Source organism: Oncorhynchus mykiss, chromosome 21 (assembly GCF_013265735.2).
Source record: "Oncorhynchus mykiss isolate Arlee chromosome 21, USDA_OmykA_1.1, whole genome shotgun sequence".
NCBI classification, from domain to species: domain Eukaryota; kingdom Metazoa; phylum Chordata; class Actinopteri; order Salmoniformes; family Salmonidae; genus Oncorhynchus; species Oncorhynchus mykiss.
The window spans coordinates 39,245,016-39,263,047 of NC_048585.1; the positions used below are offsets into that span (position 1 = coordinate 39,245,016).

The 18,032-nt window shown below is 42.7% G+C and overlaps 1 protein-coding gene across 3 annotated transcripts; it reads left to right on the forward strand.

Moving 5' to 3' along the window:
- Positions 1-815: 815 nt before the first annotated feature.
- Positions 816-11,582, forward strand: nat16l (N-acetyltransferase 16, like). 3 transcript variants are annotated; one of them, XM_021577691.2, is made up of 6 exons: positions 816-884; positions 1,226-1,373; positions 5,659-5,871; positions 6,029-6,138; positions 6,302-6,425; positions 10,418-11,582. In XM_021577691.2, the coding sequence occupies exons 3-6, from the start codon at positions 5,683-5,685 to the stop codon at positions 10,997-10,999; spliced, it is 1,005 nt and encodes a 334-aa protein (XP_021433366.2). In that variant the 5' UTR covers positions 816-884; positions 1,226-1,373; positions 5,659-5,682; the 3' UTR covers positions 11,000-11,582. The 3 variants fall into 3 exon arrangements, with proteins under 3 accessions (XP_021433366.2, XP_021433367.2, XP_021433368.2); XM_021577692.2 differs by having other exon boundaries at positions 5,547-5,871; positions 10,418-10,999; XM_021577693.2 differs by having other exon boundaries at positions 5,674-5,871; positions 10,418-10,999.
- Positions 11,583-18,032: the final 6,450 nt, after the last annotated feature.

Below are 18,032 nucleotides of genomic sequence, written 5' to 3' on the forward strand. Positions count from 1 at the left end.
CTTGGCTCTTCTGACTGGACCCTCTGGCGGGTAGAGGCCCTTGGCTCTTCTGACTGGACCCTCTGGCGGGTAGAGGCCCTTGGCTCTTCATTATCAACAATGGAGGGGAGTGGGGGAGGTTGTGGATGGGGGGGGTGGTGAGGGGTAGGTCATCATCACTGATAATGTTATTCCCGTCAAGATCTGTTTGCATAAGTGCAGCATATGCATTCAACAGCCTGGCTGGCAAATGGCCTGTCCATAGTCCATATCTGACCCATCGCTATCACAATCCCTCAGGACAGCATCTTTCTCATTTTGAGGGATAACTGCAATGTTGCATGCCTTGTCTGGGCAGTCACCTAAATCCAACATATCCAGAACTGGACTCAAATGGAAACTAAAAGAAAGAACAGAGTAGAAAGTTAGGTAAAACAAGAACTATGTATGTGTATAACTATGTCTATACCTAGATACACTGTGTTATCCCGCCGGTCACTATTGTTGCCGTCAACATGTTTACACATTCTATGACCACACTGAACAAAGTTGAGTAATTGAAAATGCATATATCAAAACTAGACACCTTAAAGATGATGTGTACCAAAAATCGTTGTCCTAACTTTATTTTAACACACTTTACTTTTAACATATTTTCCACCCCACATTAGCTGAGACATAAATTACTAATTGCCTTTTATTGTTGGGACAATAAAAGTGGCCATTGATGAAAATTAAGCATCATTTGAATGATTCAACGATATTGCAATGTTCTGAAATGAGGGCTTTTATTTTGAAAGTTTCTCATTACGATATAAATATGACGTTGTTTTTGTGCTGCTGGCAGAATACTAGTAAAATCACGGAACTAACGGATTTCCAGGCGACTCAAAGCAAGTCACGGGGTATGAAACGTTGTTCAGTCTCTGTATATAGATTCCTTACACATGAAGTTAATATTTCTTTATCATATTACTTTTCGGGATAAAGTTGCAATGAGAAAATGTCTGCTATTGTGATAATGTTCAGTGTTTGCAAGTCTAGCCCTATGTTTAACAACTTCTTAATGGAAAAGTAATTGTAACATTGCAACAACAAAGTTGTATGTTTTGTTGGGGTGCATTGAAAACGGATCCCTGTATTGCCAAAAATTGATTGGTTTTCGTTATTGGCTGACAGCCTGCGTGTATTGTCCTGTGTTGAATGTCTAACTACACCTGCTGCCTGTCTGTCTGTCTGATTACAGCCTACAGTAAATTACAGCCTACAGTGATTTTACAATGTAACAGCTAGGACACGGAATTGTTTTAGAACCGACGTGGGACACTGACCCGTGTTGGGGAAGCTACTCTGAAAATACTGTTTACCAAGTAATTACTTCACACTGGAAGAAGGTAAGCTACTCTAAATCTACCTTTAAGAATAATACTGTTAACTTAAGTTACTTTGAAAAAGTAGTTCACTACATCGTGTAATATAGCCTATTAACTATTAAACACACAAACAATGATTCAAGTGAGAAATAGGCCAGTCTGAAGCTGAAAAAGAAAGGAACGATTGCCTAATTCAGATTAGGATAGAAAACACTCTAAAGTTTCCAAAACTGTCAACATATTGTTTGTGAGTGTAACAGAACTGATATTGCAGGTGAAAACCTGAGGAAAATCCAACAAGGAAGTGCTGTTTTTCCTGAAAGCTCTCTGTTCCATTGGATGCCTTGCCTCCATTTAAAGGGATATCAACCAGATTCATTTTCCTATGGCTTCCTCAAGGTGTCAAGTCTTTAGACATAGTTTCAGGCTTTTATTTTGAAAAAATGAGCGCGAAAGATCACTTCGTGTCAGTGGATAGCTGGGTGTTCGCAGAGTTTTGCTTGCGCAATAGAGTGGGGCAGCCATTCTCTCCCTCTCCTATTGAAAAAGCTACAGTCCCGGTTGATATATTATTGATTATATATATTTTTTTAAACCTGAGAATTGAATACTGAGGACTGCTTCTTGACACACTACTCGCTTAACCTGGAAGCCAGCCGCACCAATGTGTCGGAGGATACACGTCCAGCTGGCGACCGAAGTCAGCTTGCAGGTGCCCGGTCCGCCACAAAGAATCGCTAGAGCATGATGGGACAAAAAATTCTGTCTGGGCCAATTGTATGCCGCCTCATGGGTCTTCCGGTCATGGCCGGCTGTGACACAGCCTGGGATCGAACCCGGGACTGTAGTGACACCTCAATGCAACATTACCCTAAAAACAGTACTGTAGCAATGAGTTTTGTGCAGTAGGCTATAGGCCCAATACATTATCACTGCATATTGGCTTTGCTTGAATTGCCCTGGCAATGCATTGTTGTTCTAACCATTTTTCTTTGCATTATTCAAATTGGATTAAATAAAAAAATCTCACTCATCATACACACAACACCCATAATGACAAAGTGAAAACATGTTTTTAGACATTTTTGCAAATTTATTGAAAATGAAAAACAGAAACATCTAATTTACATACGTTTTCACACCCCTGAGTTGTTGGAATCACTGTTGGCATCACATGTTGGAATCACTGTTGGCAGGAATTTCAGCTGTGAGTCTTTCTGTGTAAGTTTCTAAGACCTTTGCACACCTGGATTGTACAATATTTGCCCATTATTCTTTTCAACATTTTTCAATCTCTGTCATATTGATTGTTGATCATTGCTCGACAACCATTTTCAAGTCTTGTCATAGTTTTAACTTAAATCTTCACATGCACTGTCTTTTTGGTAAGCAACTCCAGTGTAGATTTGGCCTTGTGTTTTAGGTTATTGTTCTGCTGAAAGGTGAATTCATCTCCCAGTGTCTGGTGGAAAGCAGACTGAACTGAGTTTTCCTGTAGGATTCAGCCTGTGCTTAGCTCTATTCCATTTCATTTTTATCCTGAAAAACTCCCCATCTCTTAACGATAACAAGCATACCCATAACATGATGCAGCCACCACTATGCTTGGACTAGATTATGAATGACTCTTGGCGGAATGCATTGCTTGACTGCCGTGAGGATGATAATTAGCCTGACGACACACAAAATGATTCCGCTGCTCTGTTATTCGCTACATACTTCTCATTGTGGAGAAGAAACTAATGTCCGTGGGCGTTGGCCAGAACAAGGAGTATGTGTAGCCAGGCAAGATAAGCACAGTCGTTCGCAAACTGCTTCCCCAAAACGATTTGTTCTCGAGTACTAGTTTGTTGCGCAGAGGCTGTGTAATATAAGTTTTGGTTCTACAAAGATGTATCCATAACGTTCAATAATCAATGAATTGCAGTCATTTTTGCACCATGCGATCAATTATAATTTCTAAACATGTATTTTTTAGCTCTGTGCTCTTGATCTATTTTCCTGCGCGCATATGACAGAAAGTTGGTGGTCGGAGCACGTCTCTGGAGACAGAGGAGCATGCATTAAAACTTCTTAGTGCTGCAATCCCGTTAACGGTATCGATATGACAACAGCCAGTGAAAGTGCAGGGCACCAAATTCAAAACAGAAATCTAATAATTCAAATTCCTCAAACATACATGTATCTTATACCATTTTAAAGGTAATCTTGTTAATCCCACCACAGTGTCTGATTTCAAATAGGCTTTACAGCAAAAGAACCACAAACGATTGTTAGATCACCACCAACTCACAGAAAAACATAGCCATTTTTCCAGCCAAAGAGAGGAGTCACAAAAAGCACAAATAGAGAGAAAATGAATCACTAACCTTTGATGATCTTCATCAGATGACACTCATAGGACTTCATGTTACACAATACATGAATGTTTTGTTTGATAAAGTTCATATTTATATTTAAAAAATCTCATTTTACATTGGCGCGTTACGTTCACTAGTTCCAAAAACATCTGGTGATATTGCAGAGAGCCACATAATTTTACAGAAATACTCGATGTCGATGAAAATACAATTGTTAGACATGGAAATATAGGTATACCTAACTGCTGTGTCAGATTTCAAAAACACTTTATGGAAAAAGCCTACCATGCAATAATCTGAGTACGGTGCTCAGAGCCCAAACAAGCCATAAAGATATCCGCCATGTTGTGGAGTTATCATTAGTCAGAAATAGCATTATAAATATTCACATACATTTGATGATCTTCATCAGAATGCACTCCCAGGAATCCTAGTTCCACAATAAATGTTTGATTGGTTCTATAATGTCCATTATTTATGTCCATGTAGCTACTTTTGTTAGGGTATTTAGTACACAAATCCAAACGCTCGAGCAGGTCCAGCCGAACGTCGAACGAAAACTTACATTACAGGTCGTAGAAACATTTCAAACTAAGTATAGAATCAATCTTTAGGATGTTTTTATCACAAATCTTCAATAACGTTCCAACCGGAGAATTCCATTGTCTGTAGAAAAGCCAGACCACTGACTCAGAGTTCTCATCCGGCCCCACATCACAGTAGAAGCCTCATTCAAGTTTCTAAAGACGGTTGACATCTAGTGGAAGCCTTAGGAAGTGCAACATAACCAATTTCCCACTGTGTATTCAATAGGGGCTGGGTTGAAAATCGACCAACCTCAATTTCCCACTTCCTGTTTGGATTTCTTCTCAGATTTTTGCCTGCAATATGAGTTCTGTTATACTCACAGACATCATTCAAACAGTTTTAAACACGGAGTGTTTTCTATTGAGTGTTTTCTATCCAATACTAATAATAATATGCATATATTAGCAACTGGAACTGAGGAGCAGGCCATTTACTCTGGGCACCTCTGGGCACCTTTCATCCAAGCTACTCAGTACTGCCCCTGCAGCCATAAGAAGTTAATCCTGCTGAAGGACTCATTGCGGCCAGCACTAGCAGGTCAAAATAACAACTAAAATGAACGAGTCACTAGCAGGTCAAAAGCGTTGTTAAAAAATAATGAATCATTTGCGAACTTCACACCTCTTCCGTCTTCCAGCTGATGGCAAAACTCAAGTGGAACCACATTATTTCTGCTTCGTGCACAAATTAATGTTGTCACTCCGATGAAGAGTGAAATATTCCTCAATATTGAAAAAGACCCCTGCCACTAATAATAACAACGCAAGCCTATCGATACACTTTCCTACTCATTCATTACAGCTGCAGTGCTGGCTGTAGCGCAAGTGGAAGTAGGAAGAGGTTGCATTTTGTTGCTCATAAGTGTTGAATAAAAAGTGTTGACAGTGCTGAGTAGGAAGTAAAACATGAACTCGCTCACAAAACAGCAGCTCTTTGCTCTATTCCTTGAAAGTCTCTCTCTAGTCATGGTTTTGAAATCTCACAATATCAACTTTGCTGTACCTTTCTTTTACACCTGCTACGTTACTGCAGACACGGTAATCTGAGCCATCCGATTGACCAGCAGTAGGCCTGTAGTGCACTTGAGTTGCTTTCTGGACCCTCCGGGGGGAAAAATGGGAACACTTGGCCTGTTGATTCGGCTGCACCTACCGCCAGCACCCCCTAAAAACAACAACATAAACAAAACTGCAAAAATAAATAAAACCAAATGCAAGGCCTCATGTTTTTTTTGTTTTTTTTACAGAAATGTTTGCCGATTGACTAGGAATGTCTTGGAGATCAACCAGTCGATCGCGATTGACCAGTTAGTGACCACTGATATGTAGCCAGTAATTCTTTACTCCATTGTTTGTAAGCAACAACTTTTACAGACAGAAACCATGGCAGGTAGCTGTGTTGGGGAGAGCGACGGCCTGACATTCTGGGTGGCTGAACAAAAGGACTACGATGACGTCATGTCCATTTCTGTTCAAATCTATGGAGGGAATGACTACCTGCCTCATCGATATGCCGATTGGATGACTGAGCCTGACAGAGTGGTTATACTGGGACGCAGAGATGGCAAATTGGTCCGTGTAGTGCTCTCTCTCTCTCTACTTCCATCCAGCCCTATTTCTTCCTTCTGTATCTCTCCATCCCTCCCTCTCTCCCTTTCTACCATCCATCCCTCCCTCTGCCTCCTCCATCCATCCCTAAATCCATCGTCATCCCTCCCCTCTCCCCCAGGTGGCACTGGTGTCTGGTCTAATCGTTGACGAGGGGTGTACAGTGGTGGTGGAGGGGTTGAGGGTGTGTCCCAGCGAGAGGGGTCGCGGCGTGGCTGGGGTTATCCAGAGGTTTGGATCTTTTTTTATGATTTATTTGTTTATAGATTTGTTTTTTGACACACAACAAAAAAGAACAGCAACAAACAACATAGTAAACACCAAATAACGTCACTTACACAGCTCAAGTCCATCGTAAATTAAAGACAAATGTACAGAATGTATACATATACAGATTTGCTGACCAGTACATCCAGCAGCTGTACCCCAGCGTCAGGACCAAGAGACAAACCAAGATTGACGAGCCTTCAGCTGGGCCCACACAGACATTATCCAAATTCACAGAGCTAGGGAGACGGGTGAGTTATAATTCATACTATACTAATATATACTATACTACTGTATACTTTACTATACTACTGTAAAATTTACTTTACTGTACAAACCTTCAATTTTTTTAATGAGTGGTGTAGAAAACTGTTTTGAAGGGTATTGTTTACCGTAACCCTCAACCACAACCCAAACCCACAACCCAACCCAGGGACCCAACCCAATACACCCCAAGACCTCTGCGGTGGTGACTATGGAGAAAGGGGTAAAGGTGGAGAAAGTTGTGATGACTGGACAAAACAAGGGAAAACCAATCCTGACCGTTTCCCTTCTGAACCCTCCCCAATACTAACCTCTCCACCTACCTTCTACCCACCCCATTCAGTCTGTTTCCCAGAGCCCATTGTGAGACTCTCCCGCTTACCTTCACCAAGACAATCCACCACAACATCCCCAGCCTGAGATAAACCTGACACGGAACCCAAACCGGATGAGCGCGTGCGCCATTGTGCATACATTTATTTTGTCCCCCTACACCAAACACGATCACAACACGCAGGTTAAAATATTTTTTTAAACTCTGAACCAATGACATTAATTTGGGGACAGGTCGAAAAGCATGAATCATTTATGGCAATTTAGCTAGTTAGCTTGCACTTGCTAGCTAATTTGTCCTGGGATATAAACATTATTTTACCTGAAATGCACAAGGTCCTCTACTCCGACAATTAATCCACACATAAAATGGACAACCGAATCGTTTCTAGTCGTCTCTCCTCCGTCCAGGCTTTTCATCTTTTGAACTTATATGGTGATTGGCATCTACACTTTCATAGTATTACCACGACGACCGGCAACTCAGTTCATCTTTCAATCACCGACATGGGTATAACAAATGAGGAGATGGCCCTGCTTCTATAAACCAATGAGGAGATGGGAGAGGCAGGACTTGCAGCGCGATCTGTGTCAGAAATAGAAAGGACTTCTATTTTAGCCCTTGGCAACGCAGACGCTCGTTAACGTTTGGGTGCAATAATTGAATAACATAGATTTATACATTTATTTAGCAAATGTATTTTGGTGTAGTCAGGGTATAAGACTTACTCATAAGTGTTTATATCATGTTTTTCTTGAGCAGAAGGTAGTTTCACAATTTCTAACATGATATGCGTAGCCTGTAGGTACCCAACACTCCTTGTGTAAAAGTGCATACACTCATGTTACGGCAAATTGTCCGTTATAGTTATTTTATTTTTACATCGGAGGATCAGAAAACTTTACATTATGTTTCAAGTTATGTTATGAGTCCTTCAGTTTAATGGTGTTTATAAAAGGTTTTTACATGTAATTTGCGCTATTGGCGCCATTTTCTCTTTCTGACAAAGGTTAGGAATAAGTCCCTTAGCACTCAAAATCCTGATTGGTCGTTTATCCAGTAACACGTGCAGATCATAAGATGTTCTGCTGACTTGCCAATGGCATCTGTTTTCTATCTCCTGACCTCCTCAGGGCCATTCAGAGTCGTAAAGGGAGATCCGTTTATTGGCCTTGTGATAGGTTGAAAGGGGGCACTGTCAATAACAGAACTGTTGTTAACAGAACTTTTGGGCCCTCGTTACACAAGGGTTACACAAGGGTTACACAAGGGTTACACAAGGGTTACATAGTTTAATAAAACAACAAAAATACTTCAATTCAGCCACAGAACAGATTGCTTGATTTCCTCCCCAACCCAGTGGTCACCAACCTTTTTTGAGTCGAGATCAAATCGAGTCAAGATTTTTAAAAACATGACTTAAACATTTTTAACATTAACCTAGTAAAAACAGTTCTGTAGAAATGAGGTTTGTGCAGTACGCCTAATACATTGGCTATATGCCAATATTGTTATTATCAGACCATATTATATTTCAAAACTCGAGTTTTGATAACAAAATAGATCAGTTTGTGTAACACTTGCGAGGCACAGCTGGGCAATTTTACTGGACTGGTGAAACCTGCATCTGATGGTCATGTTGCTTTCAAGATAACTGGGAACTTGGTTAGAGTTTACGAGTTGTATAACCGTTCAAAACTATTTTTCCCAGTCTAATCCAGTTCCCAGTTGTCTTGAATGCACTGAAGTCAGAAGTCAAAGATTTCAGACTTCAGAGTTCCCAGTTTTTCTTTTTAACACGGCGTTAGTATCAGCGGAGGGAGGGAGAGAGCAGCAGAGGGGTCCACCTCTCACGGTCTCTACTCTCTCCTTCCTTTCCTCCGGTGAGACTGACCAGAGAGAGCGAGGACAGTTGGTGAAACTCGAGTCGCACACGACGGGCTGCTGATAATAATCAAAACGCAGGGTGATCGATACACTTGGCTACTCGTTCACTGCAGCTGCAACGCAAGTGTACGTAGAAAGAAGCGCGTTTTATGTTTTGTAGTAGTGTTGAACAAAAACTTACCTCCCCATGTTCCCCCACCCTCTCCAGACCAGACTGATTTACCGCCCCATGTTCCCCCACCCTCTCCAGACTGAATTTCCATGCAGACCGAGGAAGTTACAATAGGCCCGTGCAACCCAAGTTTTGATATCATCACAAACAGAAACCACCTTAAACCTAATCCTATAGCTTCATGTCCACATACTGGTTCAACCCTAACTTAATGTCCCCATCCTGGTTCAACCCTAACCCCAGCCTCAACCCTAACCCTATCTTCATGTCCACATACTGGTTCAACCCTAATGTTAGCAATTTGTTATTCTTGAATAACACAAACTCCAAAGCAAATCTGGGGGAGACAAATGGGTTTATTCAGTGAGGACAAATCAAGGTGTTATGCTGGGAGGTAGATGTTCAGATGTTCAGTCTCCCCTGTCCTCAGATTTTCCTCACCGAACAAAGGAACAAGATGCCATTTATAACCCCCATCCTAGCCTGGGGTTGACCAATCAGAAGTCCTTGCAGGACAACTGAGCCAATAACCAAATAACAAGTTTCCTGCCCCCGGCTCAATGCACAGAACGTAGCTTTGAGTTCAAGACTGACATCCCACAGATCCTAATCAGATGTTGAACTGAAAACCAACTCCTTTTGATCGTTAATCCTAGTCCTCTGCGTTGTGTATTTATCTTGAAAATATTCTTATACTAACATTAACCACTAATTATTTTTAGAATTTTTACTTCTGTGTCAAAGCCTTTTGAAAGGCAAATGTGCAGACAGTCTGTCTGCATGTCCTATTTCTTCCTAGAAACCAGCCCAAATGTCAGTATCTCATACCTGGAAACACAGTGGTTAAAAGTCTGTCTCAGCGTGTGGCTGTGTGGTGCTCTATACAACTGCCTTTCAAAGAACACCTGACCAAAGGAAGAAACAGCATGTGTCTTTGTCCTAAATGGCACCCTATCCCCTATATAATGCACTACTTTTGACCAAGGCCCATAGCGCTCTAGTGCACTACAGCGCGAATAGGGGGCCATTTGGGATGCAAGCCTGTGTCATGGGTACTGGTGTAGTGAATACAATATGAAACAGTGCTGTGTACTAATGGAAACACTTAGACTGGTTTATGGCAGCAGTAGTCCCATTGAGGACTGCGTACCGCATGGAGACAAGTTATATCTAATTGAACTGAGTCAAAGAGTGCTTCCCAAATGGAACCTGTTCCATATAGTGCTGTACTTTTGACCTCAGCCCTATGGGCCAATAAAGTTGAATGGATGATTTATTCATTGAGTTTCTGGGGGAGCTTGTTAGGGATAGGCTGTGCTTGTATTGCTAAGAGACTTGCGCGCACACAAACTATTGCTGCACCTTTCACAAGGGGACAAACACCACAATGGACTTGTAACTAAGGTCTCAAACCACCCCTCTTTTTCTTCTTTTTACATCTACCTCCGCTTCATCCCCCTCATCTATACGTTTGCTGTCACTGTTTCACCCACTCGTTTTCTCTCTCTTAATTTCTCTCTCCCACTCCCTCATTATCTCCACCCCATCCCCTGTCAATCTCTCTCCGTCTCTCTCTCTCTCTCTAGGCTGGACTCTCAATCATCGGGGATGCCGACAGTTTCGAGGGTTTCATCTCACACCTGAGGAACAAACTACATTCCACCACAGGAAGTGAGCCAGGAGTGTCCGTCCCTCAAATGTTTCTGATAGAGGATGAGCAACACCTGAAGAACATCCTCCTTGATCCTGAACTCCCCTCCAGGGTTGAACTTCCTGGTGGTGCCATTATCCAAGACTGGCAGGTCTTACAACCAATCGAAGGCAACCTTGAGATCTTAGCAAGGCGAAACCTCACCTGGTTGGCCGACAAGCCGGAAAGACCTGCCTTCCTCAGCTTTTACACTCCACCTTATCCAATCCCGTACAAGGGAGGATCGCTGAGATTCAATATCGATATGTTTGGAACTGATCTAGTTTCAGCAAAGAGGGCACTTGCTGGCCATTTCGAGAAAGTGAGGGAGAGGAGGGAGGTGAAGGGGAGGGTGATGGTTCATGTGTATATGAATAAGTCGCTATGGGAGGGGATGAGGGAGTTCTGTGAGGGATACACAGGGGTAACGAGGTGTAGAGAGTATTGGGAACAACTGTTTCTGGAGAGAGGGATGTGAGGAGATGGGGAGAGCAAAAGAGAGGCCAGTGAGAGTGCGCAAATTAGACTTAGAGAAGGGTTTTCCACATTACCTTGCTTTTATTATTTGAATCAGCTGTGTAGTGCTAGGGAAAAAACTAAACACACCCCCCTGGGGGAGGGTTAGCCATGTAATCAATATACATTATATATCATACAGTATCTAACATACTTTTTATATTGATTTGATTGATTGGAACAAAGCCAGCACTTTAGAAGTTAATGATTTTTTTTTTTAAACGATTGTGGTGATGCAAGAATTTATAATGGGACATTACAGGAATAAATGTTTTCTTATTAAATCATTATACATTTTTGTAAAGACAAGTCTATCAAATCACTGATTCATCATGACTATGAAATGCAAATCAGTATCAATAAGAATAAATGAATAGAATGTCGCTGATCATTCTCTCTCTCTCATTACTGTATCCATTTATAACTGAAGCAGGTGGAGCTAAAAAGGGGGGGAAATTACAGAGCTAATTGTCTGCATCATTTCCAATCCTGTGTGTGTGTGTGCGCTGCATGGAAAACATGAATGAAAGCACCATGAATCCCGGTTGCTGTCTAATTGATACAGTATGTCTGTTATTCAGTACTTTAGGTGAAAGGTGATTCAGATCGTTGAACTCAATGAACTGAATGAAGACTGACACTGTCGTGCCACTGTACAGTAGCTCTCACAAAACATGGTTACTGACTCACTCCATTTCACAGAGAAAAGAGCTGGGTATTGGGGCTCCAGTAAACTCAATGACCTTTCTCTGTAAGACGAATGAATACATGCTTCCTGACTCTTCATTATCTTATAGTACAATTGTATCCAGTGGCTTTAGTTTATGATACATCATCAGCCAGTAACTGTAGCATATCAATATGTGTGAAATCATAATTGACGTCATACCAGACCAGACAAGTGTTTTGCTACACCACAAGCGTTTTGCGACACTCGCAATAACGTTTGATTTGATTTGAGATGTACTGTACAGTACCTGTATATCTTAATGGCAGTTGATATCTGAAAGTTATCAATGATACAGGCTGGTGTAAAGTGAAGTATATATCGTAGTTAAAAGGAAGGTCCTTGGTTGGAGGACAGAGCTTTCAGCTTTTAGGTGTCTTGTCTGTTCAATCACACTCCATTCCCTCCGTCTCAACCAGGGAAAAACGTGTGTGTATGTGTGTGTTGAGTGCTTGTTCCTGAATACTAAAACATTTTACATCTGTATTTACCTAATTAGAATGACTAATTGGATCCCAAAGAGAATTAAAGAACATTACTATCCAAAACAGCTCTGTGAGTAACATAGCTTTCCTACATTTAGTTGCATTGTTGTTCAATTAGGCGCCACCAAAGTACTGTAGCTCTCAACGGGCTGTGTGGTGTTTTCAAGTGGTTTTATTTGGAACAAAATAAAGTACTGGCAGGGGCAACGTAAACAGTAGCCACGGATAAAACAGTATATAAGGAAAGGAGGAACACTAATATTAGATGTACCTATTCAATTATACCTGGTGTATTGTAAAAGCCTTGCTAAGGCAATATAGGAAATGAGAAAGCTTTACAATTTCTAATACATTATCTACAGAATAAGCTTGGTGTGTCCGATCCTCTACCTGCACGTCTTTACTTATGACTATCGCTATCAAACTCTCACAGACAATACTGATACGGTTCCACACAGGCAGCCCAATTCTGATCTTTTTTTCATTCGTTCAGCTCTGAAAAAGATCTGATTTGAAAAGATCTGATGTGATTGGTCAAAAGACTAATTAAATGGACAAAAGGTCAGAATTGGGCTGCCTGTGTAAACACAGCAATAGATTCCATCCTCACATCCTCGATCACTGTCTGGTTCAAGGGCAAACTGCAAAGGATTGTCCGGTCTGCTGAGAGGGTTATCAGCTGCCAACTGCCCTCCGTTAAGGTCCTGCACGACTCTAGGGAAAGGTCAATGTGCAGGAAAGATCCTTGCTGTTCCATTCTACCCTGGTCTCCCCCTCTTCCAATGACTCCCCTTTGGCAAAATTGTTTAGGTCAATAACGACTAAACCCCCAGCTCTTTTGTTGTTGCTGACGTTGAGGGAGAGGGAGAGAGTACAAGAGGGGACTGAGGACGCACCATTGTGGGGCCCCCGTGTTGAGAATCAGTGTGAGGAGGTAACGTTGCCAGCCTTTACCGCCTGGGGGCAGCCCATCAGGAAGTCCAAGACCTAAGTTCAGTCTCAGGGCCGTGAGCTTTGCAGTGAGCTTCAAGGACACTGTTATTGAAGGCCGAGCTGTAGTCGATGAACAGCATCCTCATATATGCATTCCTTTTGTCCAGGTGGGTGAGGGCAGTGTGCAGAGTGGATCTGTCAGCGTGGTGGGCGAATTGGAGAGATGGAAGGAGGTGATATTGCCTTTTTTATTTTATTTATTGAATATTCGAAACATGCAATATACTTGCGGTGAAGCCGCTCAACAATTACATCATACCAGTCATCCAACAGACTCCCATTCAGAGCGACACACAGAAGCATCCAGGGTCAATGCCCTGCTCAAGGGCACGTTGACCGATCTACCATCAGGCCAAAAAAGATGAACCCGAACCCTCCAAGATCCCCCCACAGTTCCCCAATAGCTGTCCCTCAACCATTCGAGACCCCTCCCACAACCCCCACCCAAGAAGAAAAATAAAAAAGACAATTAATTCCATTCCCCACCCCCAAGAATCCCCCAATGCACCAACAACCAAAATAATGAACTAAAGAGAAAAAAGGAAAAGACAGAAGAAAACAACAACGCAAGAAAATATAATAAAACAAAATAATACATTTAAAACAAAGGACACCAAGGACAGCTAAAATCATAACAGCAATGCCAGCTGAATAGGTTTGTGTGCATGTCTGGCACTATTACATGTATGTGTGTGTTCCTGTATGCGTTTATTTTAAAGAGAGTGTGTGTATATACATGTGTACAAACACCTGCACGGCGTCAGCCTCAGGCAAACCGGCATTAGTTGTAAAAACACTGTCCCTCAGTGTCATTCAAATGTACTTTTTATTATGTTTAATTTTTACTTTAAATTTTTTTTATTTTTATCTTTGACCATCGTTCTATCTCCCACACAGCAACTCCACTACCACTTGTCTCCAATTCCGCCTACCAAGGGGATATGGTCTTTGATTAGCCCCTCGAAGCACTTCATGATGACGGAGGTGAGTGCTGCGGGACGCTTGTCAGTTCAGTTATTTCCACTTCTTGGGCACAGGGATGACAGTGGACACCTTGAAGCAGGTGAGGACAGCGGCCTGAGCTAGAGATGTTGCCTGGTTCGGCAGCCCTGCGAGGGTTGACACGTTTGAACGACTTACATAAGTACACAGCCCTCGTTTTCCCTTCAGGGGCTCTCGGGCAGCTCAGAGTCGTCGTTGTCCCTCGAAGCGTGAGGAGAAAGTGTTAAGCTCGTCCGCGCCGTGGCTGACTTTCTTTTTGCAATCCGTGTCTGAACCGCTGAATTGCTCCTCTACTTTGTTCCTGTACTGGTGTTTCGCCATCTTTATCGATCCGCGTACATCGTAATTGTACTGTTTAACCACACTATTTGTCCCCGGTCACCTTGCCATGTTTGTAAGTAGCATCTCTCCTTCAGTTTCCCGACAAGGCTGCCATCAATCCACGGTTTTTGATTGGGGTTTTGAAAGACACTATCAGTATCACATCATTTATTCTGATTGGTCGGACCAACGGTGTACAGACCTGAACCCCCCGGGGACTTCCCTCTTGAGTCTTTGTTTGTTAGATGGGGATCAGCAAATTGTCATCCTGGTCCTTAACTGAAAGGAGGATGGGAGACGGCCTTATACCCCTTGTCTAAAAGGCGCTGCGGCAGTGGTCAAGCGTAGAATTTCCACGAGTAGGAAACCTGCATTGCTTAACAGGGGCTCGGAGCGAGGCGGCATCTTATGTATGATATACACACACATATTTATTGTCTGTCTGTGTATTCTGTTTATTGCGGCAGCACCATTTCACAGAGTCAAATGATTGTACATTCAGATGTATTTGGCGAATTTAGGTGATCCTGACTAATTTTCTTCCCTCCCCCCATCTGTTTTTATGAATGGACTGCAGTCCCCACCTCTAGTGGGCAGCAGAGTCAGTCAATAAAGCTGTCAGGGTGGTATTGGTGTGTGTGTGTGTGCGTGTGCGTGTGTGCGTGTGTGTGCGTGTGTGTGTGTGCATGCGCATGTGTGTGTGTGCGTGTGTGTGTGTGTCCTCTAGTGGGCAGCAGAGAGTCAGACAGTAATTTGTCAGGGCGGTATTGGTGTGGTGGTGTTGCAGTGTAGTGAGTCATAGAAATAATAGCTGGTGGGGAGAGATAATTTAAGCTGCCAGAATGGATGGATGGAGGTAGGGTGGATGGGACGAAGGGGGCGTAGGAGTCGAGGGGGGAAGGTAGGCGAGGGGGGAGTAATGAGAGGGTAAGGGTTTTCAACGGTAAAGTGAGCCAGAAAGTAAGATGGGGTGGGGGGGGGGGGGGGGGGGGGGGGGGTGGAGGTGAGGACGGTAGGGAGGTATAGTGGAGTAATGAAAGAGAAAGGGAATAGTTTAAGATGGAGAGTGAAAGTAAGATGGGGTAGGGGGGAGGTATAGTGGAGTAATGAAAGAGAAAGGGAATAGTTTAAGATGGAGAGTGAGAGTGAAAGTAAGATGGGGTAGGGGGGAGGTATAGTGGAGTAATGAAAGAGAAAGGGAATAGTTTAAGATGGAGAGTGAGAGTGAAAGTAAGATGGGGTAGGGGGGGAGGTATAGTGGAGTAATGAAAGAGAAAGGGAATAGTTTAAGATGGAGAGTGAAAGTAAGTGAGCAGAAGCAGGTTCTTCAGATTCATTCTTCTCACCTTTCAGAGGGTTGATGGTGCAGCGTGTGCATGTAAAGGGGTAGCGGGAGGTGGGCTGATTTGTTTTCATTCTCTCTCTCTCTCTCTCTCGCTCTCTCTCTCTCTCTCAACTCTTCATCTCTTCCTTTCTTTCGCTGTCTCCCCCTCTCTCTCGCTATCTCTCACTCTCTTTTATTCTCAATTCTTCAACTCTTTCTCTCCAGCTCCCTTTCTTTCTCTTCATCAACTCTCTGTCCTCTCTCCAATCTTCATTTATTCTCCCCTTATTCTCTCTGCTATAATTTTACATTGGTTTCCCACTTGACCCGGCAGTTTGAGAATGACGCATCCCTTAGATGGTGAGAGAGGAGAGAGAGAGAGAGAGAGACAGGTCCTCAGCTAATCATGATACTTAGGATGGCGATGAACGTAATGACACACTTCCGTTGCTGCTCACACACTAACACACACACACATCACTCTCTGTGGCAAATTATCATCAATTTGGACGGCGAGGAAGCTCAAACACGCCTACTTTCACTCTCATATGATCTTCTCCTTATCTATCTTCTCTCACACACACACGCACACACACCCACACACACACACACACACACACACACACACACACACACACACACACACACACACACACACACACACACACACACACACACACACACACACACACACACACACACATTATCTTCTAGCTCCCATCCTCTCTCTGTGTCAACTCGCCCCCAAAACAGTTTAAAGTTTCTGGTACACTAAAGTGGCTCTATGATGACTCGGAGTCTGTGTCCCAAATTCCATAGTGCACTACTTTTGATCCTAAGGGTCCATCAGGCTCTGGTCAAAAGTAGTGCACGATGAAGGAAAAAGGGCACCATTTGGGATGCAGACGAAATGTATCACTTGTGTGCGTCATAGGAGATGAAAGGTGGAGGGCGATGAGAGGCGAAAAAAGAAGGGAAAAAAGGAGAGACAGGTTAGAGGAGATATTTAAGGAGAGTAGGTATGGAGGGTGAGCAAGGTGAAATGTGCGTCACAGGAAGGGAGCGATGGATGGAGAAGAAGAAGATGGAGAGAAGGTGGGGAGATTTGGGGTGAGGAGGGGTGATGGAGGGAAGAGTGGTCAAATTAAGGAGAGGAGAAAATGATAGAGAAAAGCGAGGGAGATTTGAGAGAGAGAATGGTGAAAATGGAGAGGAGAAAGATGAGATTGAGGTGATAGAGGAGAGATGGAGAGGCCAGCAGGGGAGGACAAACAGGTCAACACTTCCATTCAGAATCTACAGAACCAAGGTTATAGGACGGGTAAAAGAGTTTACCTTCAAATGTAACTCAGTTCACTTCACGTTTTTGTTTGGAAGGAAACAGCTGTGAGATGGGGACTCTTTCCCTTACACCCCTTCCCTGTGTAGACCAGGCCCTCTTTCCAACGCACAGTCAGTCAGAAGCCTAAAGTACTTGTTCTTGTTTTGTTGAGAGGTTAGACAGATGTTTCAACTGTGATTGTATAGATGTCCTATTAAATGTATTCTTTGCATTGATTCTGTATTCTATATCTCTATTTTCTTCTTCTCTCACTGCTCTCTGTTTTGCATTCTCATTCATTATTTTCCCTCTGACCTTTAAAGCCCTACAACGGGCTATTGTAGCTAGAGGTCGACCGATTAATGGGGCGATTAATTAGGGCCGATTTCAAGTTTTCATAACGATCGGTAATCAACACGGCCGATTACATTGCATTCCACGAGGAGACTGCGTGGCAGGCTGACCACCTGTAACACGAGTGCAGCAAGGAGCCAAGGTAAGTTGCTAGCTAGCATTAAACTTATCTTATAAAAAAAACAATCGATCTTCATATAATCACTAGTTAACTACACATTGTTGATATTACTAGGTTAACTAGCTGGTCCTGTGATGCATATAACCAACGCGGTGCCTGTTAATTTATCATCCAATCACAGCCTACTTCGCCAAACGGGGGATGATTTAACAAAAGTGCATTCACGAAAAAAGCACAATTGTTGCACGAATGTACCTAACCATAAACATCAATGCCTTTCTTAAAATCAATACACAGAAGGATATTTTTTTAAACCTGCATCTTTAGTTAAAATAAATTAATGTTAG